Source organism: Strix aluco, chromosome 4 (assembly GCF_031877795.1).
Source record: "Strix aluco isolate bStrAlu1 chromosome 4, bStrAlu1.hap1, whole genome shotgun sequence".
Taxonomy (NCBI): domain Eukaryota; kingdom Metazoa; phylum Chordata; class Aves; order Strigiformes; family Strigidae; genus Strix; species Strix aluco.
The window spans coordinates 84,542,248-84,567,731 of record NC_133934.1 but is presented as its reverse complement, the minus strand read 5'-3'; the positions used below and the strand labels follow the sequence as shown (position 1 = coordinate 84,567,731).

The 25,484-nt window shown below is 42.9% G+C and overlaps 1 protein-coding gene across 3 annotated transcripts in view; it reads left to right on the top strand.

The window, feature by feature from the left end:
- The first annotated feature begins 214 nt into the window (after positions 1–214).
- The window catches only part of AFF1 (ALF transcription elongation factor 1), a 114,965-nt gene continuing 89,695 nt past the window's right edge, over positions 215–25,484 (top strand). For 2 of the 3 annotated variants that reach the window (XM_074823865.1, XM_074823863.1), the window contains exon 1: positions 215–264. In XM_074823865.1, the coding sequence (XP_074679966.1) occupies positions 230–264 (35 nt within the window). In that variant the 5' untranslated portion in view covers positions 215–229. Of the gene's footprint in view, positions 265–12,483; positions 12,708–25,484 lie in introns of those variants that run through there. The other variant, XM_074823864.1, reaches the window with a different exon arrangement.

Here is a 25,484-nt window from a genome sequence, read left to right as displayed (position 1 = left end):
TGGCTTGCTACTTTGGAAACTGAAGATTTTTTCATGTTTGCTTACTTGACTCCCTTTTTTCCCCCCTCTGCTGACTCTGAGGAAGGATGTTCCTGTGTTGGTCTTTGTGACTGTTGAAGTAAAGCTTGGATGGCATCTACTGAGTACAATGTGCTGTTCTTTTACAAAAGAGATGTTGAATATCTGTTTTTTCTCTTCCAGATGAGCTGACTCAAATGGAAACATCATAATGGAACCTACAGACAACCAGAGCAGCAACAGCGGGTAGGAATTAATTTGATGTAGTCCTCACTTCCCAGGTGCTGTGACAAATTTTGGGGTGGTTTAAAAAAAATAATCCCTCCCCTCAACGCAAGAATCATAATGACTGAGTGGGAGAGGAGGAGTTTCAAATCTAACATGCTGTCTTTTACCAAAAAATTGATGCCTTTTGTAACTTGAGTCTGTTATGAAACGAACAGTGTTTGGCACTGGGTCTCAATGGGACTCTCACATAGACATAGTGCTTAGGGACGTGGCTTAGTGGTGGACTTGGTAGTTGTTAGGTTAATGGTTGGACTCAATGATCTTAAGGGTTTCTTCCCACCTAAGGTATTCTGTGATTCTCACTGGGGAGAGTGTTCCCTTGTCCTGAGGAAACTCTACTCATCACATGGAATTGAGGCGTGTTTGCGTACAGCACATCATGCCTTGATCTCTGGTGCACCACCCCTGTTGCTTCCTATCCTGTCCTGTTCACACCCTCAGTGTAGCAGGGGACAATGTTGCCACCCCAGTGATCTGTATGAGGCGACCCAGCCCTTAAAACAACCATTTCTGCACTCTTAATGCCTTTGAATTGAGAAAGGCAATCCTGACCTGACTCAGGGCTCTGAGTCTTGCAGGTACATATCTCTGGAAGTTTGGGCAATGAGGGTTCTACACTTAGACACCTAACTTGCAAAACTGATTGCCCCCTCACCTGCCCCAAGGGGGTCATTTTTCTGCATTTCCCATTTCTTTCTCATTTAGATCTTTACAACTGCCAGTATGCTTTATCCTCATACCACAGGTCAGTGGTTTTTTTTTCCCTATTATACGCGCCCTCCTGACGCATGAAAGGACAGTGATCACTGCACAATCCCATTAAGGGGAGAGGTGTGGGTGGACAGAGATATTGCAAAGACGTCCAAACTCTGTACTGCATCTCCTCTGCTATCATTCTCCAAAGTACATCTAACTTCATAATTATTTTTTTTTTTGGCAAGGAATGGACCTTAAAAAAATATATATATGTTTTCTGGATAGCTTCTAGTCAGAATACTGTGTATAGCAGCCTGATCAAAAACTAACCAAAATCATGGCTATTTATTTGCTCAGTGTCCTACATACCTCTCTGTCTCATCTAGGGATTGGATATCACCACAAAATGAATCAGACAGCTGTAGTGAATCTGAAGGGTACATTGTGTTCTGTACATAGACGTTATCTTGATTCAATTGGAATATAAATCAGGATATTTAACACTCTTCACTGTGTTGCTTCTGACAGCTCCAGTGCCAAAGCCAACAAGGACTATAAACTTCTTTCTGTTGTTTTTAACTGTTTGTGAAAGTTTATACTGGTTATGGAACATTTTAAGGCATTCAGGCTGATAAATGAGTAATGCCAAGGAAGATGATGGAAATTGTTCCTGATGGCTGCCGAAAGCTAGTAGGGTGCAGCCTGTAGTGCAGTCTGGTTCCTGGGAGAAGGTGGTTTCTTTTTTAAATGTTTCCTTCAATTTAAATGTTGAAGGATGAAGGGTTGTTTTCCTCTCTTTTCTCAGAAATGTTTGATTCTTAACATCTGTAGAGCAATTTCTTTCGTAGCAGGCTGCATCCAACTTAGTCTCTGTTATTAAAGTCGAAATATCCTTTTGGTTATATTCTTCACTGCCCTTTTTTTTTTTTTTCCAGTGTAGTACTCAGCTGAGTTTCTTTCCTTTGCCCTGCTGCTCCTCTAGCCTCACCGTAGCTGTGCTGTGTGGGTCGGACCCAGTGAAATCTAAGTGCTTTTCATGATGTGCCCAGCAAGGGTGTGCTGCTGGCAGTCAGCTCTGGTTCTGGCAAGTGCTAAATTTAAGAAGGTGCTATAAAGCAGGCCTGCAGAGAGTGCTTTGCTGAATCAGGGTCAACAGAGAGTTTTGCTGCCTCAGCCTTCTTCAGACTTGCCATTGCTTACAGCGCACAGCTTCATTTACCTCGTTAAACTGGTTTTTGTGGATGCTTGCGTGTATGGGCTTCTGAATTTTGCTTGCTTTCCAACAGTACTTTGGAAGCAGGAGTCTGGGGATAAGATTAATCTATCTCCTTCCCTCAAAACATGAGGAGCCCTTGAAATTCTATGTTTTATGGTTGTAGCCTGCGCTTTACAGTAGCAGTGTACGTATTTATTGCACGGCTACTTCCTTGACTACTGGTAGAGAAAGACACAAGAGTATCAAGCTATTGACAGGTTTGTGTAAGGTTTGGGATTGCCAGAATATAAGCAACTCTTTAAGGATTATCCTCTCTGCAGGCACGTGGCCTCTGGTTTTCTGTAGAGGTAGTGAGGATGTGTAAGGCAGAAGGGTGCTGATGGTCAGGGTGGCTCGTGGGGCTGAGAGGTTAGGAATTGTCCTGCTGGTCGGGGGCAGCAGAGCCTTTATGGAACTCGGTCTTTGCCTTCTGACCTGGTGCAGAAGTCCCTTTTGCAAATGAAAAGGCCACCCGCGGCTGCTTCAGGCCAGGAATCACAATATGCATTTGACCCTTTTCACCTCCAAATGCGAAGGACTCATCAGTGGCAATAAATGGTGGTGGTAGTATGGATTTCTTGTCAACAGAGCTGGGAGAACACATCTTAATTAAAGGACAGCAGTGACTCTTGAAGACTGAAAGTAAGGGGGTGTGTCTGTTTGAAAAACCTGATGCGGTACAGCGCAATGAGATGTTTTGAAAAGCTTGGTAAGGGCATGAATTTGACCTGTTTCTGGATATAAACAAATACATGTTTTCATTTACAGCAAATACATTTCAGGAAAGTCTACTGGCCACGTATTTAATCTCATGATTTTAATATAGCTTGGTGTCTATTCCTTCTTCACTGGTACTCTATGCTTGATTGTTTCACAATACTGTAAGCTTCTGGGATTTGTCCCACAAACTTAATGGATTATCATACATTTATTAGTATAATCTCATATTGCGTTTTTTCCTGAGTTAAGGGATGCTGTGTTCCCCTTTGAACAGTTACTGATTCAGATTTGTTGGAATCTTGCAACAAAAGCCAGGTACTGATTGCTGTTGTCAACTGGTTTTTTATTTTTTTGTTGTTTTATTTAACACTTCTTGAAAACAAAGTTGTGCAAAGATTTCTTTAATAATACCACCCCCATACATGCCCCCCCAACCCCCTAAATAACATTATAACAGAAAAGGCCCAGGAGCGACTAAATGTCATAGCAGGTGACAGATGACTAACTTAAAGAATGGCTTTCTCCAGCTCTGTGGAGATGTGGAAAACTTTGAGAAGCTTCAGGAAGATTAAGTCGAATAGATGAACAAGGCTGGAGATAAAATACCGTGTGATTATTTTGAAAATTCATGGGTGTGTGAACTCAGTAGCACTGAACCAACACTCCTGGGGTATGGCAGGCATTGTTAGTGGTGAGCAAAGAGATACCGATCTTGCTTCCGTAGGAGTGCCAGGCCATGTTGTAGATGCTGAAGGTACTGGTTTTGGCAATGTATCAGCACCTGCACCTTTTCTGAAAATGTTGTTGCTGTATGCTTGAAACTTCCAAGTCTTTTTTTTTTTCCCTTCTAAATCTCAGCTTCCTCTTGGTCAACATGTCCAGACACGGGTAGATATACGGCCAAGTGAGATGGCACTCTGTACGTAAAATGCACATAATGTACCCACATCCTCTGCTTTACCACTGGTGTCTGAGGTCAGTAGTCTGATTTTGAAAAATTCCTTTTCAGGAATTCAAAATTAAGAAACAGTAGCATCCAGGTTGCCTGCATGCCTTCCTTTGGTTTTTTTGGTTGGATTTGCATGTCTATGCAGTGTTTAAATCACAAGCTTCATCTCTGGACAACTCCATTCTCGTTCAGTGCATAGGTAGATAAGAATGGATCTTCTAAAATTAAAATGCTTATAAATAGTTTAAATATGTATGAAATTATGATCACCTGTAGGAAGCTTTTCCTGTTAGGTTTTTAAGAAGTATTACTTCAGTAATCCTCTTCACCTCAGGAGTGCATTTCTGAGTTTATAAAGAGCTGAAGAGTACAAAAAGGTTATTTTACTGATTTTTTTTGTTTGCATTTTACTTAATGGAGAGAGTTTCCTTCATTTTTAATACAACCTTCAGAGACAAGGACCTGAAAAAGAGGAAATTTGTGTCCCTGATTGGTGAATAAAAAAAAAAAAAAAACAGGTGGGAAAATCTGCAGTCTGCTAATCTTGAAAACAGATGTAAGGGAGAGGTCTAGAGCTGACAGGATATATTCTGACAGAAAGTTTTCTTCGGGAAACTGGTTTGTCAGGCTCGAAATGCTCCACAGGAACTTATCAGTTTTCATCAAATATTCCAACAAAAACGGCATAACTTTGTTCTCAGGATAGTTGGTAAGCCAGAAACTAGAGGCAGGAAATGCGAGGCCTCTCGGCCATTGCCTTGGTTGTGTGTCTGAAACTTTTAAAAAAGCTTCAGAATGGCATTTGCTTCACATTAAACATTTGTGGTATAGGATTTCTGAGGCTTTATTCAGGGTGGGACATTCAGTGCTCTGCCTGTCCTCTCCTTCCTTAAAGATGGGAAGTGGCTGCCAGCACAGCTCAAGAATTATTGCTTATCCCTGTTAGAAGAAAGCAGGCACCTGCCTGCCTTGGTTCTTTGGAAAACCCCAGTAAGCAGGATCATTGGGATGTTTTGGAAAATCTGAAAGTAATACAATGTTGTTCATTATCTTCCTTGTTAAAGTTTTGATAGAGAGAATGCTCGATTTTATTTTACTTTAAAATTCCTTTTATAACTTCAGAAAACTTGAGATGCTGTTTTCCACACATGACACTTCCAGTGTTCTTTGCCCTGGAGATAGCCTCCTAGGAGAGGAGAACAAAAAAAGACCTGCAGTTCAGCAGTAGTATGTTGTTATATCACTGTGAGTAGCACTAGGGGTACTCTAGTCCTAGTGTCCCAGTCCTTTCCTGCTTTGATTCCTGATACTGTTTTTCCTCTCTTCCAGTAGTTGGCAGGATCTTGATATTCCCCACCTGTGCTGTGTGATTTTTTTTTTTTTTGTTGTTGTTGTTGTTGTTGTGCTGAGATTTCAGATGATTTGAGTATTGATTTTACTGCCAAGCTCTTTCCAGGGGGTATGTGTAGCACGACTTTATGGTGCCTTTGTTCATCTTTTTTAACAGTTGATATTAATCCGCTTTTTATTTGAATTCCCTGTTAAACTAAACTCAGCATGACACAAACTGGGGGAAGGAAGGAGACCATTAGATAAAGAATACCATATATCGAGACTTAGATGATTTAAGTAAGGTTCAGGTAACAATTTAGTGAAAAAGGCAGGATTTCCCAGGGTGCTTGCCTTTACCCATCCCTTGGTTTCTCTACCAGCTTCACCACTAAATGCTGTTCTGTAAGTACAGCAGGGGCCCTAGAAGTCAGGAGTCTCCAAGCAATGAGGCACAGACATTAGGTGATGAGTAGAGGTAATGATGACTTCTGCTGCATTTGTTGCCAGGATACTGCCTAATAAAATAGCCTTTCTGCCAGGTACAGCCCCAGATGTCAAGGCCTGTAGCACAGCATCACAGCTGCTGGGGCCTTTCAGACCAGGCCTGTGCTTTTCACAGCGCTGACGCGCTGGGAGGGCTGTGTCTGGGACCTGCTCGGGACAGCAGCGCTACTGCTACGAGAAGCCCAGCTGAGCTGTGGACTGAGAGGAATGAGTTAGAGGCTTCAGAACAAGGTCCAAAGAGCTTGTTATGAACATTATCAACCTTTCTTCTGTAAGCAGGTGTTTTACTCCCAGGGTAGGTTTGTCCTGAGGACTAATAGCGGTTTCTAGGTGGTTCATGGTCATATCTTTCAAGACTGTATCATCATTGCCTGGGTGTCAGTGATCTTAACACTTCTTTTTTGAGTGCTTGCCTTTGCAAAAATAACAGTATCCTTTTCATCAGAGTGTATCTGTGTCTAAGGGGTAGGTAAAAAAGGGGTATGTAAAAAAAGAACAAAACAAACCAAAAAAACCACAAAAACCCCACAAATAAAAAGCCAGCAGCTATTTCTGTGCCACAGTTTTATTTGGCCATCCTTTTGATTTGCCTGCAGGTTTGCAATCTCCTCAGAGCCTCAGCAGAGACCTCTACTGTGTGCTCAGAAGAAATCGATGATAGGCAGTCCTCACCTGCCATGGTGAAGCGGGCTTAGATTTTCTTTTACTGTCTTGGAGGGTTTTGTAGGCATTTGTGAGATGACCACTGAAATACAGAAGCTGAATAATGACATGGAGGTTTGTCTCCTTCTGCCCCGTTTCCTCACAGTCCTTGTTCTCTTGGAAAGCCTCTGTGCTTTCAGAGGCTCTGCTCACCTTGGCATAGCCTTGTGTACCTTGGATCAATGCAGAAGGCCTTGCCGTAAAGCCAACATCCTGTTAAACATCAATCCCTTTTCATGATACTGGAATCAAGAAGCACTTGAACAAGTGCTTTTCAAGGACGAGGGGGGTGGAAAACTGCTAGAAACCTTTGATGCAAACATAGCACGTTGTTCTTGACATTTTTTTTTCCTGGAGAAAGCTTAGCTGTTGTGGCAAGTCTATGTGGGATTTTTTTTTTTCCATTATCTATTGTTCTGCCTGAAAGAGCTGAGATGAATTTTATTTAATCTTCAGGGAGATAACCTGTATGGAAATATCCAGTCTGAGCTATCTGGATTAAGAAAACTTGTATGATCAGCTGGAGAGGGTTTTAAAACAGGAAGCAGCTCTGCCTGTTATTTGTTTATCCCTTTCCCTTGGCCTTTTTTGCCACTGGACAGGAATGATGTCCATGTGTTAGTACATATAGAGGCAAGTGGAGCTATACTTGTAGCTGGTGTCATCTTAGGCACTACTGTACTATAATAAATAACAGAAATTCAGCAAGTGATAGGTTACATTAATGCTTTAAGGGGCGGGGGGGGGGGGGGGGGGGGGGAAATGCATTTTGTGGTGAAAAATCCCCCGTAGAATCGTGGAAGAGATGGGAGGACATAAAGAAGGGAAGTGGGTGGTGGTTTCTGATATTTTCTTACCTTTGTTTCTACCTTGCAAATTCTGTACAACAGTGAAAGTGTTTATATGACCTAGAGAATCAGCTCCTCCTTTCCAGTTTAAGCATTCCTACAACAGAATAAAACCTATATATGTTGCATAAGTATATCCACATATGTTAGGGGGTTCTTGATTGTTTTTACTATGTTTTCCCCTTCTCCCATCCTAGGGAAGAGGTAGCAGTGATCTCTTACTGCTTATTGATCCTGAAACTATCAAATAAAAATTTAATTGCATTCAGTGTCATATTGGGAGCCTGGAGTACTTATCATTCCCTTCATCTGGGGAGCTGGGGTGGAATTAGTTGAAGTGTAGGTTTTGGAGAGACAATTCCAGAATACCACCTCTGTCACAGGATTTTTGCAAGGGGAGACATGAAGTAGTTTGCTTGCCTGCTTTGTGCATACACTTGCCCATCTATACAATGGGAATGTTTTGCTATGTTTAGCAATATTTTGTAGCAGCTTTGACTCAACTGCAAAATCTCTTGTAACATATAGAAAATAGTTACAGTCTGTGTGTTTTAAGTAGCTGTGGAAAACACCAGTTAGCAGGTTCTCAGGGAGGTGTGGATTCCACAGGTCTTGTCAAGATGTGGGAACTGTGGGGTAGCCAAAAGTGTCATTCCCCACGTTGGTATTCTGCATTTGCAGGACTGGATGTGCACAGTGTTCAACTTACTACAGCAGTGCATTTTTGTTTCTTTGCTTAAGCAGCAGAATGTCATGTTGGAGGAACCTTAAATTTGCTAACTCAGTAGAGCTTGCTTCAACAGCTTACAAATCTTTGAAAGTACTGTAATGGTCTAGAGAGATATAGGAAAAAAAACAAACCAATTTGATCATGAAACTTTGAAATAGAGGTATAGATTTCAATTTGTTTCCTTTCTTTGCACACTATCCTTTCAAAGAGGAGAGTTTTGTTATTGCTTGCATGAAAGATATACATGAAGAAGACTAAATGAATTCTTAATTACTTAAAAATAAGTAGATAGTCTTAAATAATTAAATGCCTCTCTTTCCTTATCCCAAGTTTTCTAATCTTTTCAACTAAAATTGCAGAAGATAATTTTATATATATATATATAAAACTCTACAAGGCAAATAGGATCTTTGCTTTTGTTTGGAAAACCCCTCCAAAATGTTGGCTGCATATGCAATTTTGGTGCTAGTATTAGTATGTTTAATTATCAGTGCTTTTGGTTATACTTACTAAGAACTTTCTAGCAGCAGTTAAATTATATTCTCTTCTGTGAAGCTGTCAGACTCTCAGCATCATTATTTTCCACAGCTTTCCATAGGGAGAAGAATCAAGTTCCTCGGAGTGACGCATGAGCTTGAGAGAGGATGTGAGATTTTTTTTTTTTTAAAGTCATGATTTAAAATGCCATCGTTAAGCCGTAAAAAGAAAAGAAGCACACATTTTGAAAGCTGCAGTTATTCTACTTTTCTTTTTGGTAACAACACTGAATCCCAGGCTTTGCTATGTAAGGCAGGCTGAGTGTCCTGGTGAACAAGTGTGCCCTTGTCGCAAACCATTGCCTGGGCTGCACTAGCAAGAGCGGGGGTGGCAGGACAAGGGAAGGGATTCCTCCCCTCTGACCGATGCTGGGGAGACCTGCTTCCTACTAGAGGAAAGAGATCTGAGATGCTACAGGAAATGCAGTGCAGAGCTACCAGGATAACGGGGCAGGAGCGCCCAAAGTGCAGGAGAGACTGAGAGCCGGGTTTGTTTTCCTGGGCAAGAGGACAAGGAGGGGGGGGATTATTCCTGTCTGTTGCTACCTGCTGGGGGTAGAGAGCAGGCAGGTGCAGGCTCCTCTCCGGTTCGAACAGTGAAAGGATGGGAGGCTACGGGTGCATTTTGCAACATGGGAAATTACAATTAGCTAATGAGAGCAGGGGCCCAGAGAGGTGGTAGGATCTCCAGCCTCAGTACAACTTGATCTAAGCTGGTTGTGCTTTGAGGGCAGAAGTTGCATTAACTGATGTCTGGATATCTCAGACACCTAAACTATTCTGTGATTGTCCTGCAAAATAAAAAAAAAAAAAAAAAAAAAAAAAAGGATAAAGAGCACCCCAAACAACCCCAAACTTTTAAAGACCTGTTGTCAATTCATATTTTGTTTAAATAAAACCTTTTGAAATATTTCTTTAAGAAGCTTCAGTTTCTTGTGCCCCCAGGTGACATCCTGGCTATCATCAGTCTCTCTTCATTCCCTCATGGTTATTTAACAACTTGTCAAAATATGACAGCCAATTAGGAGAGACCAGAAATCGTCGAAGGACTGGAGTACTCATCTGGGATCTGAAACTTTTTTTTTTTAAGGTTAGGGAGAGGGAAGATATTTCACCTGAGAAGAGTTAGCCATTTGTGAATCCAGTTCCAGCACCAGTAGTCACAGTGGTGGGGTTGGTTTTGTTTTTTTTTTTTTTTTCTGACTGTAAAGTGCTGAAAACATTCCCTTTAAGCTGCTCTCCTAATGACAAAGACCTGCACAACGTGTATCTGCATAGCATTCCTGCCTTGTTATTGCTTTCTTTGTTCATTTGGCCCTTTCCTGGCAGAAAAAGGGCTTGAGGGTAGGGAGTGTTTCCTCGGGGTTGTGTCTTATCTGAAAATGATAAAAATCCCCTGATTAGAAAATCAATGAGTTCAGCTTCAACAAAATAAAAACACTGAAAGAAGCAAAAAGCCCCCTCCAGGTTATGACACAGTTGAAGGCAACAGCAAGAGGATGTAGGCAGGAATTTTCCAGCTTGTTTTTCTGTAGCACCTCGCAGAAGGGTTTTAATTCATACAATACAGTGAATGGCAGAATGGCAAACTCCAGACCTGGAGCTGAGTTGATGGGAGCCATTCTTCAAATAAAACCAAGGAGAAAAAAAGACAAAAACTATAATTTTTACCATGTGGGGTAAGCTACATATTACAAATGTGGCTGAAAGGTCTTGTGGTCACCAATATCAAGTTAGCAGAGCTAAGAGCCTGAATTAGTCTTCTAGAGAAAAGGGAGATCTTTGCTTCCTTCTTGATGGAGGTCCAATGTTTCTACAGTGCTTTGAATTTATAAAATGCTGCGAAATAACAATAATACATTAGCAACTCTAATACTGGTAATCCAAGACCCCCCCTGTAATCTGGGATGCTTGTCTTCCCCTCTCAGCTTTGCTGTGGCCGCCGGGGTGATGCTGGGCGAGTCACGGCACCCATCTTCCATAAGCAGTTCATAACCTGATGAGGTTGATACTGGTGTCTTTGGAGATGCACTTCCTAAAAAGTGTTGTATGAGGATTTCCTGTTAATCTCGTTACCTCCACACCACAGGACATACACGGTAATAATCTCTTGCTGACTTCTGCACTATCTCATTTACATATGATATTTGCACTAAAGATTTACTTCTGTCAGTTTAAAGTTAAAAATACGTGTGCAAGTTTGTGTAAGGGTGAAATGTGGGCTTTGCTGGAAGACAGGGGTTTGGTATTGCTGTTTGCAGTGATGGGTGTCTGCTGCTTGGATAACTCCTTTCCCTATTTTGTCCAGCCCTTGTGGGTTTTCTTATTTGTTTATTGCTGCAAAATTGCCATCTTGTCTTCAGAGGTGATGGTGGTTTTACTGGCACTTTTGGAACTTCAATAAATTTCACCAAATGCTGGGTGTGGGTTTTGTTTTTATTAGTGTGTTTTTCCTTGTTTGGGTTGGATTTTGAGGGGGCTTTTTTGGAGCTCATAATAGACATTGTCCATTATCAAGGTGACACCTCAAATCCCCAGTCACATATGAGCAGCTGAATCCGTGATTATCTAGCAATGATATTATCTGCTTACTTAATAATCAGAGCCACTTGTTCCTTTGTGGTTCTCTATTTACAATCTTTTCTTTCTGGGCAAAAATAAGGAATGGGAAAAAAACCAAACACTTTCTGATTGCTTTTATATATTTAAACTATGTACTTAAAATTATATGCTTGTAGAAGCTTTATATAAAATGATGTTTTAAAATGATAATTTATTATCTGCCATGAATGGAGTATAAACTCTTCTCCTGGTATCTGCTGAGTACTTTGACACAAGTTCTGGCTTGAAACAGAAAATTAGGAGGAATGTAATGTTGCAGCGTTGGTAGAAATCTCGGCTAGATAGAGCCAGCTGAGGAAAGTTGACGGGATCTTGGGCAAATGTTTTTGCCTGCTGAATGCTTGGTTAATTACTGGTTGAAAGGAGTTGCAGGAGTAGTTTGTTTTTATAATTGTGCCAAGGAACACCCAGAGCAAAGGACAGGTATTGCTGCTTTCTGAGTGAGTCTACAAACCGCAGGCAGGACTGGAGCTCAGAAGACAGAGCATAACAACTTTTTTTTTTTTTTTTTTTGGTAAAGTTTCTTAGCCTGCTATTTCAATTTGAGCACCTGCAAGTTTGGTAGTCTAGGGGTTTTCGTTTGCTACAGCTGTGTGGCCAGATGGGACTCACGTTTACATCGAGGTTCTGTATTTCTTTCGAAAAGTTCGAAAACTGTGAGCCGTTTTCTTCTGTTTCTCTATAAAAACAAGAACAGCTCCCCGCAGCCCCTGGGCTGTGTCAAAGGGCGGGGAGCCGGTGCTGGGGGTCCCACCCCCGGCCCCCCCGCCTCTCCTTCCTCTGGGCCCTCCTCCTCCCGCCCCGCCCGCGCGCCGCCGCCGCCTCAGGGACCGGCGGTGGGCGTGGCCGAGGCCAGGGAACGCCCTCCCCCCCCCGCGGCGCTGCGTCGGCGATAGGCTGCGGCGGCAGCGCCCGTGCGCTTCTGGTCCAATCCCGCGTCGCTCCTGCCCTGACAGCGCACCATGCCCATTTAAGGAGGTCGGGTCGTACCATGAGAACTCGGTGAAAAAGGGGGGGGAGGCGTCCCCGGGGCGGGCGAGCCGCTGCCAGCTCCGCTCGCCAAAAAGCAGCGGAGGAATCAAAGGACGAGGGGAGAGGCGAGCGGCGACCGCAAGCGGCGAGCCGGCCCTTAGCTTTTCAGCGGGGAGGAGTGGGGTGTCCGTGTCACACACCCACCCCCACCCCCCACCCCCCCCCGGCCCGGCTGGAAGTGCGAGGGCCGCGTTCCCCTCCCCGCGGGCCGGCCATGCAGCGAGGCGGGGGAGGGCCCCGGTGCCCGGATGTCGATCAAAATGAGTGTCAGCTAACCCCGCGCGGGGAGCCCGGGCTCGGGCGGCCGGGGCTCGGCAGCCGCGGCTCCGTGACATTGGGACGGGCACGGGCGGAGGGGCGGCCGGCACATGGAAGAGAAGACTTTGGCAGGGGGGTAGAGCCTGGGCAGAGGGAGAGGAGCTCATGGCCAGAGGACGCTTGGCACTATGAACTTCGCGATGGCTGCCCAGTCGAGGTACGGCACCGAATAACTTTTGTGGCTGTCGGGGGGTTTCCTGGAGGGCTTCGCCCGGGCCGGGGCGCTAATGATGCCCTCGCTCCCTTTCAGGCGCAGTTCGCTGCTGATTTCTACAGTTTCACAGAAATGTGTGTGGAGATACGTCCTGGATAATTTTATTCATTTATTTTGTCCGCTGCCTCCTCTCAGCATAAACTTTCTTTAACGGGAAAAACAAAGTCTTAATTGCTCCCTGTCAAATCTCTTCCAGCCCAACAAGTTAATAGCTCGCTGAAACTGGTTTTCTTCTCCCTTGCGGACTTGTCTACTCTTTGCTTGTTTTTTCCCCCCTATAACCAGCCTAGTGTAAACAGGTTTCTGTGATTGCTTCCAGCAGTATTTTCAAAGGTAACTGGTTTATACTGGGTTGGATTGGAGAGCTGGCTGTATAAAATGGAAGCAGGTTGTGTCTGCTTATGTGCAAATCTGCTGGAGAGGTGGGAGGGTAGAAAATGGTTGTAGAGAAGAGTATGAAAAGGGATGATCCACTGTGGCTGCTGTCAGGGAGCAAAATTCAAGCAAATATACCAATCTTGGTTAAATACTTTCCAGCTAATGGTGTTTTTAAAGAAATAACTTCTTGCATGCTCTCGGAGGGGGGGGCATCCTGTCTAAAGTAAATTTCACACTCAGCATGGGGGAGGCAGCTTTTCTTAAGTCATAGTACTTGATGAAGCCGTGCTATTTAAGGTACCTGTTAAATGCCTTTTAGCTTTTACGATGCTTTAATAGGCATTTCAGAAATGCCGAAGAAACTCCTCATTTTGCTCTTGAGTCCCATACCAAAGAGCCACCCACCCTGTTCTCCTTTCCTCCAGGCGGGGGGGGCGGAATTAAAAATGGTGGCATATCCTACACAGAAGTTTGGCACTCGCAGTCTGTTTTCACAGTGGTGCTTTTCTACAGGTTTGAAGCCAAGAGCTGGCTTTAAATTACAAACTGCAAAATGACAGAGCCCTGAGGTTTGGGGAGGAAGGACGGGAAGATTGATTGCTTCGTTAACAGCTGAACTCCTCTCTAGCTCTGGCTGCTCTGCTTGTGGGGAGACTGAGAGTACTTAACAAAGAGGCAAAGGTTTAATTTTTCAGCACCTTTCTTTCCTTTGTATGATCGCTTATTTGCATGATTTACTGGCCCGCATTATCAGCGCATTGCTTTAGTAGGCCTGCATGCTAAGAGAGGATACAGCATAAATCTTAGTGCCCGTGGCTGGCCCTGAAGCTTGGCTTGGCTCCAAAGCCAGGGACGTGCTTGATGTCTCAGAGGTCGCACAGCCATTTTCTTGGGTGGCAGGGAGCTGGGTCCCAGCAGTAGCCCTCAACCTCAGCAAACGGGCTGAGAAAGGGCAAGGCTGGCAGTGGGGTCAGTGAACCACATCCCTAACCTGTGAAGTGGTCAGCACGGAGAATAAAGTTTTATACATTGAGTGGCTCAAACTGGAAGTGAGAAAAATGGACCCAGGACTAGGTCCATAGGGCTGAGTGCTGTCGAGTGGGTGAAAGGACCGTCTGAGACGGGCATGGGGACAAGGTGGGCATCTGCTGTTCTGCACCCTCCCTTCTCTTCCATCGGGTGCATTGGCTTTTGTCAGGATGTTGTGAGGCACCCAAGCTGTAAAACTGCGTCAGAGCATTTCGACATAGTAAGAGGGTAACCTCTGTGGGATTGAACATCAGTGTTGGTCTCTGATTATTGCTTATGTTAAGATATTTAAAAGAGAGTAGGAGTGAATAAGAGCAGCAGAAATGAATCTCTTGCGAGAGAGAAGTTACATTTGCCAGAAAGCTTGGTGCTTGTGGTATTTCTGTTTTGGTGACACAGGTTATCCATCCCAGTCCGAGAGATTTGTGCTTTGTGGGTGCATAGAAGCTTTTATTCAGCAGTGAAGGATGAATGCATATTTACAATAAATACTTGGAGTTATACTGCGTGGGACTGAGAGGCCACATGTCTCCAGAATTCACTTGCCAAAACATTTCAGAGGGTATACTCTGCTAGGTAGCTGACTAAAGATGTGGGCGAGCTTTTTGTGTTCGTTTCTCCTTTGTAAAAAAATACAAACAATTTCTGCAAGCTCAGTAAATTACTGATGAGGTGGTATGATACAGAGCACTGTAGCGTTTTGGGTATCACTCTGTATGAGGCCTTCGGGCACTCTTCCATCTGCTTGGGTTTGCTGTTTCTCACATGCTGTATGTTTCAGCTCGTGAAAGGGATGTGACATTGGGGATGGTGCTTGTTTGGTAACAAGAAAATCCTTCATCCTTTCTTCAGCTTCAGCGCTGTGATCCTGAGCAGCTCACCTAGCATTTGGGTTTCACTGTTTTGAAGGGTTGGGAGGGTAAGGAAAACAAGGTGATAAAACATGCCTGTTGCTGCTCTTCAGCATTTTAAAAACTGTGATAGTGATGCTGGAGAAACTGATGTGCTAATGGATGCCGTAACATTTTTTTAACATAGTAAGTCTTAAGAAATGGTTACATGGTGAGTTGGGTATGCTCTGGTTTCATTGCTTTGGGAATGATCAGCTTATACCAATAGCTGCTCTAAATAGCTTGTATCTAGACCCATTAGGTGGAGAAACTATCCTCCAGTTAGTGTTGTGTTGTGTATATTGTTTGGGGTTTTTTTAAGTTGCTAGCTGAGCCGTAGGTTTGCAGCTGTAGCTTTCTATGCGCTCATTTCTGGAACATGCAGATGATCTGATGCCTGTGGTGTCCCTGGGCAGCAGGGCTCGTGTCAGGTTTTTATGGTATGGTCAGGAACGTGTGAGCAGAAGAAGAATCAATGTGAACGAGGACAAGTTTGTTTTCTTGTTCAGTGTGGTGTGATACTCATCATGTGCTGTTCAGCTGCTCTGAGATATGGCAGGACCCCTAAGAGGTGTGTGGGACAGACTGGTACCTGCACTCACTACCAGCAGTCAGTGAGACATGAGGGTATGGCTCCTTAACTGAGTGGTGGAGCCCATCTCTCTTCTGCTTCCTTCTTCATTAAAATGTGTCCTCTACTGCAGCAGCCACAAGCTGAGGATCTTTAGACGAATAGCTGCTTTTTTGAAGATTCAGGCTGGCTGGGATCATTTTAAATTATCTGTAGACCCTGTCGGTTACACTTTAAAATCTGTGGATAAATAAATACATCGTTGTTATGGATGCTAAGAATTTCCAATAGTCATACAGCTTGCCTTTCAAAGTGGTTACGATTAGTATGATTACAGGTATGCAATTTCCTAATCTTTGTACGTAGGTGAATAGAGTAGCACAGTCAGCAACACGAAATGCGAGTGGTGTGCTGTCATCCCTGCTGGGCTCACCTTGCTCCTTCTCCCGAGCCAGCCCTGCAAGGATGGGTCATGACAGAGAGCAGTCTGCAAAGCCTTCTGTGCCCACCTGCTAAAGCCAAGCCCTACCAGCTAAACCCAGAAGAGTCTTGAAACGAGTCTGTACCACTCATTTTGGTAGAAAAAAGAAGGTGATGCTGTGCAGAAATGAAATGTGGTCATATCTGCATTTGAAACATGGTAAATGCAGCAAAACAGTTTCTTCTAAAGTGAATAACCTGGAGGCTTTTCCTTGAGGAGAAGTGATGTTGAATGATGCAGCTTGATTTAGTTTCATGTCGTTTCACAGGTTTCCAGGCCAGACCTAAAGATGTGTTTCATAACTTGTTTGTTTCGTGGGTCCTGTTGATACAGGCAAATGCCAGTATTGGCGATGCTGCATTCCGGTCAGCTGATGTAGGTAAAGAAAGGCTGAACCAATGTCTTGCTGGAGTTTTCCTGTCTACCGAAAGCCAAAAACATCCTGTGAACCCCTGTTGGTTTTGCTCATACACTGGTACTAGCCCTGTCTGTAGAAATACAACCCTGTTTTCTCCAGAACAAAATGCCTAGCTGATCCACAGCATTTTCGCAGGGTGCTGGGGATTTTCAGTTCACATTTCCTTGTTGTCTGGACTTCCTGAACCTGGAGGCTGTTGCTTTGTGGCAGGCCTGCAGCTGAAGCTCCCCCACAGAGAAGAGATGCTCATAGGCCAGTGGATTTTTCAAGTGGGTTTGTTGGGTTTTGGTTTTGTGGGTATATTTGTGTTTGTTTGTTTGTTTGTTTTCCTTTCCAATGGATGTTCAAAGTTGTAACAGGCCCTTGAAAACTTTTAGGTATGATTGTCATGGTATACCTGAGTTGATGAAGAAGGGAATGTTTCCTTAGATCACAAAATTTTCCTGGGTCTGAATCTGTATTGAAGCAAGAGGCATCTTCTCCCTACGTTTTGTGAGGAAATCATTTGCTAGTTCAACTGCAAGATGCAGCACAAATAGCAGGAAACAAGCTTTTAATGAACTGCATAAATTCTTCTCAGCGCTTTCCTTCTGAGTAGTCATAGTGAATGACAGCACGAAGCTTTTAAATGTCTTTAAAATATAACAGAAAAGCTGTCTCAGTAAAGTATGTAGGAACGCTACGAAGACGTTCTTCATGAGGTGGACTCCAGTGAAGCATGAAGAGTTCTGCACCGAGCGTAGCGTGTCTTCCTGGGGCCTGGCTCAGGCAGGGTGGTCGGGGGCGCAGAGTCTGGTTTACTGCCTAGCTCGTGAGCAGCATGACGGAAGGGTTACTTGAATGTAGAGATGCCTGAACCTCAAAAAGAAATGGGAAAGTACTTATCCTGTTCAGGCTTGAACACAGCATGGAGATTTTTTCCCCCTGTGGTATGTTATAGTGAAAAAAGTACTGGCTATGTTATGTTTTGCAATTTTGGCTGCTGCAGTTCATCTGTGTCCATGATAAAAATGAGAAGACACGCATAGCACTGGCTGGGGTGGAGCAACTGGCTGGGGCAGATATTGCTCCATAATGCAGCGTTATCGTAGGTGGATTAAGAGAGAGCTGCACTGCTCCAGGAGAATGCTTTTACGGGGAACAGGCAAGAGCTGCTGCATGTGCTATGAGCAGATTTCCCACAGTTGTGTGTTCACAGACAATTGGGGGAAGAGAAGTTGCATTCTAGATCTGTACAGAATCAAGCTGCTGTGGAAAGCAGTGACAGGCAGAATCCTTCCCAGCCATCGTTCCTCTTGGCTGTGATGGCTGCTTTGTGCAGAGCTAGCTCCCCCCTCTCTTATGCACTGCGGAGGTGCAAATTGTTGATCACCTTATTTTACTGCACAGGTTTTAAAAAGCACATTTCTTTTGCTGCCTTATTTTTGTTGGGGCAGGGAGAGGTGGCAGGCAGGGAGAAAGAGCATGTGGGTGGGCACAAAATGCATATGAGAAGGTGCTCTACTAATGTTAATACAGTTTTCAGCATTGTCAAGCTGAGGTGTATAGGCAGGTTTGAATAGGCAACCTTCAACACAGGTGCCATATGCTTCATGCAGGTGTTTGTCTTCTGGATTAGTTTAGGCTTAGATATTGTTTAGTGTGTAGAGTTGTCATTTTTAGTTGTACTGAGTGTTTTTGTACCAGTGACCTAAAGTTTTCCTTTAGTGTTGTTTTTGCAATGCTATCTGTCAGATTAAGAGAAAAATAATGTCCCCGCTTTAATTTTTAAAGAAAGTTCAACAAGCACATTGTTAATGTTTAACTTCAGACATGACAGTAAAACTCATTCTCAGAACTGTTAAAAAAGTGGGTTTTATTTTTGTACTTGTAAAAAAAAAAAAAAACCCAAACCCAAAAGCAACAAAAAACCACAACAAAAAAGCCACAAAGAATAACAAACAACAAAAATGCCCCTACCCCCAATTCACCAAAACCTAAGCAAGAAGAGTAGAGCAGAAGCCCTTTTTAAAAAGAAACAAAAGAGCCGACTCGCAAGCATGTGGTAGTATTTTTATTCTATACATTTCTTTTGCTTAGAATACCATATACTGTGTAGTCTATAAGCAGCAAATGATGTATTCATCGATGTTATGAACAGCTCCTTCGTGACACGGTAGTGTTTAGCAGCTGGTGTGTGTATGTGAGATATGTGAGTGCATGCACTTCTTCCCTGAGCTGATTTATGGGCATTACAGTTTGAAATCTGGGCATCTGCTAGCCTCTGAAATTGAAAGGAATTATTAAAATGTGTAGCAGTAAAGGGATATTTACGTCTTTGGAGAGTTGTAGACATATGGTAAGAAATTGCTTTCGGTGTTCTTCTGCTTCTGCAGTTTGTTAGATTGTGTTAAAAAAGGTATTATCAAGATAATTCATCTTTGCAAGCACAGTTTAGAAACTCTCCCTCGCAACTGGTCTGCAGCTATTTCTCAAGAATCCTCTCCCCCCAGCAGGCTGTTTTGGAAAAATCATCCTAATTTGAAGACAGGGAATATGCTGGCACTTTGGAAGTGCTTTGGTGAAATGCTTCTCTCTTTTCCCTGTCCCCACAGCCCTCTGCAGAACAAGCTGTTCTAGTAAAAGTTGTTTTCCTGGTGCCAGTAAGCCTGCGGCTCTACTGAGAACAGGCTGCCGGTCTAGGGACCTATTTCTTCATACCTTTTGCTAAAATAACATGTGTAACGTGGGCTAGCTGTGCTGTGGAGCAGGTTGGTTGTTTTTTTTAAAGACTCCCTTAGTGTTGCCATTACCTAGAGGTCCCCATCCTGATGGCTACGATGCCTGTCTGTCACTGCAGCTTTGAGGTCTTGTTTACTGTGGAAAGTTTTGCTGGCATAGCTGAAAGTCCAGGCAACGAATATACTGCAGAGGTGAGATAACCATGTTGGCCAAAGCTCAGTGTGAACTCCACGATACTGGTGAATAAGGCTGTGGTTTCTGGCATACGGCTTCTGCGAGGATGAGTACGGCATGGTGGATGGGACTGGCTAAAGAGCTCTTACGGACCACCATATCTCCCTTTGCTGGGGCCCTGCAGACCCCTCCTAGCAGGATAGTCTGCTTTGGCCAGCAGTTAACTCTTAATTGCTGAAAGAAAACACCCATCTGTCCAGTGGGACCATGATATTTCCTGTAGTCCAGCCTGACGAAAGTTCTCTTCAGTTTTACACCCGCCTTTTAATGTTGTTTTTAGTTACTTCTAGAATTGTCTTACTATATAAATTTAAAAAAGCACTAAACCTGCTGTGGTTTATATAGATAGAAAAATGAAGATGCCTCACGCATAAATCACTGGGTACATAGTATGTGCCTCTTGGAGAAACTAGTGTTTTCCATTACTAGCGCAGTGTAGTCTGACATGAGGAATGCAGTTACTTCTCTGTTCCTGCTGGGTGTCCTTTGGCAAAAGTAATTTGTATAGCTACTCTGCCTTCCTTTTTTTTTTTTTTTTTTTTTTTTTACAACCATTGCGTTGCATCTGCATTTGGTTCTGATTTTGGGGGGGAAATGGGGAGAATGGAAAGCAGTCACTAGAAATAACATGATACTTGAGATTTGTATCACATTGTATCTTGTGATTCTTGTGCTAAACTGATTACTGCCTGAATTAGAACATGAGAACATGAGAAACAAAACTCATAGCCCTTTTCAGAGAAGGCTGTTTTGGGGCCTGCCTTCCCCAGCGCGATACCTGGTCTGTTTGCAATTTTCTCACTTGTGCCTCTCTTTAGTATTTGCTACCAGAAAGCCAAGCCCACTTGTAAACTCGCCTGGCTTGCAATTAATTCTCAGTCTGTGCTGCCGGGCAATCTTGGCTGATGGACATCCAGATTTGAGGTACATCCCAGTCTGGAGAGGGAGCTTTGCTATAGGATGCTTTCCCCATGGTTGTCTCTTGTGCAGGCTCGTAGGAAACTTATGGCAATACTCGAAGCAGTGCTTCTCCCTTCAAAAGCAGTTACCTAGTTTTAAAGCTCTAAGAACGTCAGTTCAGAAGCATGTGGAGTTTATATGTTGTTTTTTTCCTTTCCCTGTGTCTGTGAGTATGTTTTATGCACGTTCATTTTTGAAAGATGATTTTCAACTTGTTTAGATGCTCTTTGCCTAAGAAATTTTTAAATATATGAGGTTTTGAGTTTCATTTTGGGTTTCTGATTTAACACATGATATTCTATAACTTTCATTCTGGATACAAGATGAATTAGTCTCTTAATATGTAAAGGGAATGTGATCACTTTGCCGAGGTTTTGGAACACTGTTAACGATCTTTATCTGTTTGCAAACCCCTCTTCACTTTACATGGTCTGGCTTCAGCAAACTAATAATAGGCTTTCTTTGCTTAGCTAGTGTTTGTGACCCTCCTAAGAGGAAATGCCTGGTTCTGTGTAATGGACTACAGGAGTTAAAAAAAACTACTAGTAGAGCTTAAGAAAATTCTGTGTAACTGCTCAAATTGGAGACAGAAAAATAGGTAGAATTGTGTTCCCTTCTTTGAGAAAGTCTAATTTGCTTTTAGAAACACCATAATAATGAAATGTGATATTTGGAGACATGGGGGATTTTCTTCATTGCATTCTGTGTGAAAAGCAGTTGACTCATACACTGAGGCATTAAAAATAATAGACCAAAAAAAACTTCCTAAATTGGCTAACTTGGAAAAATTCAGTAACTCAGTGTTTCACCTTTGGAAAAAAGACTTTTAGTCATTTAGTGAATTAAGTGCCACAAAGCCTTCTCTTGCAGTTCTCTCTCTGTAACAGAAATGTATTCACAGCCTTTTCTGTTAAAAGCATATGCTGATAAAGGAATACCTGTATGGCTTTTGTTCTTCTAGGTACAGAGAATTTTTAATGTCCTCACGCTGTCGGGATAAAAATGATGTGATAGATGAAGGAGCTGGGAGTTCTTTCCTGCTGGGAAAACCCAGAGTTTGTAAGTTAGATGGTACAATGTAATCAAGAAATAGCAAGCAAGAAAACAAAGAGAACACAGATGACACTAATAATGCTGTAAGGATGTGCCATGTAGCTGTAACAGATGTTAGAGTGTTTTTTCAATAAGCTACCTATGGAAAAAACCCGTATTTTTAGCATATCATTCAGCAAGTTTCATTTGGGGGGAAAAAAAAAGCTTTACTTTCTAGACTTTCTTAGCAGGATAGCAGTGGTTGTATTGAGCAGTTTTGTAGCTGACTAGAAAAACATTAATAACAACAGCTGAAAGTTACTAGCTTAAATTAATCTCTCACAAAAATGAGTATCTCTGGGTACAAAGGTGTGCTTAAGGTTGGGTTATGAATAGCTATACACTTTATCTACAGACTGCAGCCTTTTGTGTAAGAATAAACCACGCTGGAAACCATTTTTTATCAAAGGCTTTCTATGTAGATATATGGAACTGTGCCTACAAGGCAGCCTAGCCAGTTTGGGATGAAGAATTTAAATTGGGAAAGGAGAAGAAAAAATGTTAACAGCTTTTCTTCAGCAAAGCCTAGATTTTCCTCTGTAAATGCCCTTAACTTTTTGTTGGTGTCGTTCCCTCCTCCTTCCAGATCAGCTTCAAACTCTTGGTGAGTAAGTGGGACTGCCACAACATCGGTTCCAAGTGAGCCAAAATGAGACAAGCCCAAACTGGGATTTCTGTACCTAGCTTAGCATGTCGCTGGGCATAGTGTAGTGCTGTTGCTTTGTGTGGCGGTGCACAGATGGTGCAACTCTGCACAAGTAGGACCACAGCAGTGGATAGATGAAATGGTCAGTCTGAAGAAATGATAACATTAAAACTTGGCTCCCAACCAAGCTGGTTCTTCCATTACTTAAATACATGCATCAGTCTGGTTCCTAATGATTTGGAAAGTGTGTTTTCTTTGCAAGTCAGTTAAGTAAACTGAATGAACTGACCTACAGTAGATAGGTTTTTCTCATTACACATCCCTTTTTCATACATCTTTGGAGGGACAGACTGAATTTATGTGCAGGGAGCCTATTGCTGTTCCTTTCTCTTACAATGCAGACAGCTGATGTAGTCTAGCACTGCATTTCGCAGCCAGTACCTTCTTTCTGTAATTCTTAAATAAATGAAAGCAGTTTGTAATTATAACATAATCTGATAATTGCAACCAAAAGCTTCTCAGGCTCTGTTTTGGCAACTGTATTGGTGTGTGTTGATGTTGTTTCACTATTTGAACAACTTGTGAGAGAATTTATCATGAAAACTTAGGAACTGTGCTATTTAAAAGCAAAACACCTCAAAACAAAGGAAAACCACACTCGCAAAAATCCCTCCTATCCTGTAATGCTTATAAAGCCAGGTGTGATCTTGGTTAATTTTTAAATCTAACAAACATTTAGTTGACATTCCATCCTTTGGGCTGAACCTTGTGTTGTTTTTGCGTTGTTTTTGTCCTTACCTTAAGGACCGACTCGATATCTGTGCTGTACTTAATTACAGAGACGCCTGTATGGAGCGTGTGGTGTCTGTCAAGGGTCTTCCATTCAGTACCATTTCCACTCAGCTCCTTTAAGAGTGCTTATTCCTGTAGCTTTTGTATCTACTCCTGTGTCATTTGTACTAGCCAAAACAGTGGAGAGGGAGAGGAAAAGTCCTTTTTTCAGCTACAGTAAAACAAAAACTCAGAAGTCGTGTTTAAAAATACTCCACCCCTTGACAAAGTCTGATAGAAATGCTGTATAAAAGGAGGTATTGTGAAAAAAACCGATTTTCTTTCTGTGTCCCAACCTGTCCTTTGTTTTTCTTTTGTTGGATTTGTATTAGCTGTCCTTTCATTTTTTTCCTACAGTCCATTGCTTTCTAGCTGTTGATTTGGTGGGTGAGGGGTGTTGTGCCATGGGGCAGGTGAAAAAGCATGCAACTTATGGACAGGGGAAATACTGGGAAAATTACTAATTTACTTCCCTGTTCCTTTGTACATTGATTAAATATCAAGTTAATGGTTTCCTTTTTTAAAAATTGCTTCCTTGAAAATGGGCCATCCTCCTCCCTCTCAGCCTAATGACGGAAATGTACAGATGATATTGATATAAGCTATGTTTACTTGAGTGTAACAACTTTAAAGACTGTTTATGTACAGTAATCTGCCAAGCAAATAATGATTTGTTTTTGTTTGTCCGGTATTTCTTTCTTTCCCCTAGAGAAGTCCCTGAATACACAGGAATCAGTGTGAGGGCTGAAAAACCAGTAGCAGTCACTGGGGTTAATAAGATGTGTTTAAAAAGTCTTTAATTAAGTCATGCAGTTTTCTTAGAAAGTCCTTGAACTGTTCTTCCACCGTTTCCTCTTCTCTTTCCCTTTGGTAAGTGCAAATAAGATGGAGTGCAAGTGAGGTGCAGGCAGTGACTAGATACAGATCTTGGATCCTGCTGACACGCAGCGGAGTCTCCATGGAAAGTTGGAAACCAGAGGAGGGTTGAAATGGTTTGTGTGAGTTCAGCCTGCCAAGGGTGTGCTGGAAGCTGAGGCAGCAGTGAGAGGTGAAGTGCCAGGGCTCAGCAGGGTGTACGTGCAAGGTGTTGTTACAGCTGTTGCTCTGTATTTCATGGATTCCTCTGGGTTTTTCGACGTCAGTCTCATTTGGGGCCAAATCGTAGCCTTCAGCATGTATGCTTGGTTCCAGCTGATCTATTCCCTCCACATCTTTTGAGAGGCTTAAACTGTGTATTATAAGGCCATGAACTACTTTGGTGAAAGGAGGAATTTAGACTGGTATCGGGTTTCCTAGTTTCCTTTGGTTTTAAGCTTTCAAGTCCAATTTAAGAAAGCGTTCCTGTTAGAGCCATGCTAAAGCTTGTGCTCAGAATGAATTCTTGACCTGGAGCTTTTACACAGAGGATGGTTTTTGCATGTGCTTGTTTATAAGCAGGTGCTGAAAATGGGTTCCTGATTCACAGCTTGAAACTGAGGAATGATTTCTACATGTGTGCATGACAGAGAAAGAGATGTGGGAGAGGGGAGGGATTTTAATCTTATCATTTCCTTTTTCCTTCTCTGTTGTGTGTATTGCTACAAGCGTCATATTTCTAAGCATGGCTGTGTTAAGAGAAAACATGTGGGGCTAAGGCACAGTATGCTGGCCAGGAAGGATTCTAAGAGTTGTCTTGAGGATAGATAAAAGGAAAGTTTCAGGTGGAATAGGAGAATGCACAAATAGTGACTCTGTTCTTTCCTTCCTCCCATTTTTCAAGTGGCTTTCAGAAATACTTATGCATAACAAGATTGTTGTGCAGAACATCTACTCATTTGTGGCTGCCTGTTTAGTAACTGTGACAACTAAACAACTGAGTAAGATGGAAAAGATACAGAATGTATTAGAAAGCGTGTGCTGAGATTTTTAGGGATATTTAGTTATCCTGTGGTTTAAAAAAACAAAAGTTACTCCGAAGCCCTGTGATCAGCTTGCATTTTCTTGAAAATACCTAGCTTTCTACAGATGACTTGGCTGGATGTTACTTGGGTTATTTGGGGTGTTAGCTGGTGTTGGAGTTGTTATTCATCATGTTTGTGAATGCTTCATTAATGAATCTGTGGGACAGCGAGAGACTACAAAGAGATGAAGCAATCCAGAGGAAGCGTGTCCCTGTGGTGACGCAGGAAGCAGGTTGTTCAAGAGGTTTACCACACTTGACACTGGATGTAGCTCTAGACAGACACACTCGACGCTGGACGTAGCTCTAGACCGGCACACTCGACGCTGGACGTAGCTCTAGACCGGCACACTCGACGCTGGACGTAGCTCTAGACCGACACACTCGACGCTGGACGTAGCTCTAGACCGGCACACTCGACGCTGGACGTAGCTCTAGACCGGCACACTCGACGCTGGACGTAGCTCTAGACCGACACACTCGACGCTGGACGTAGCTCTAGACCGACACACTCGACGCTGGACGTAGCT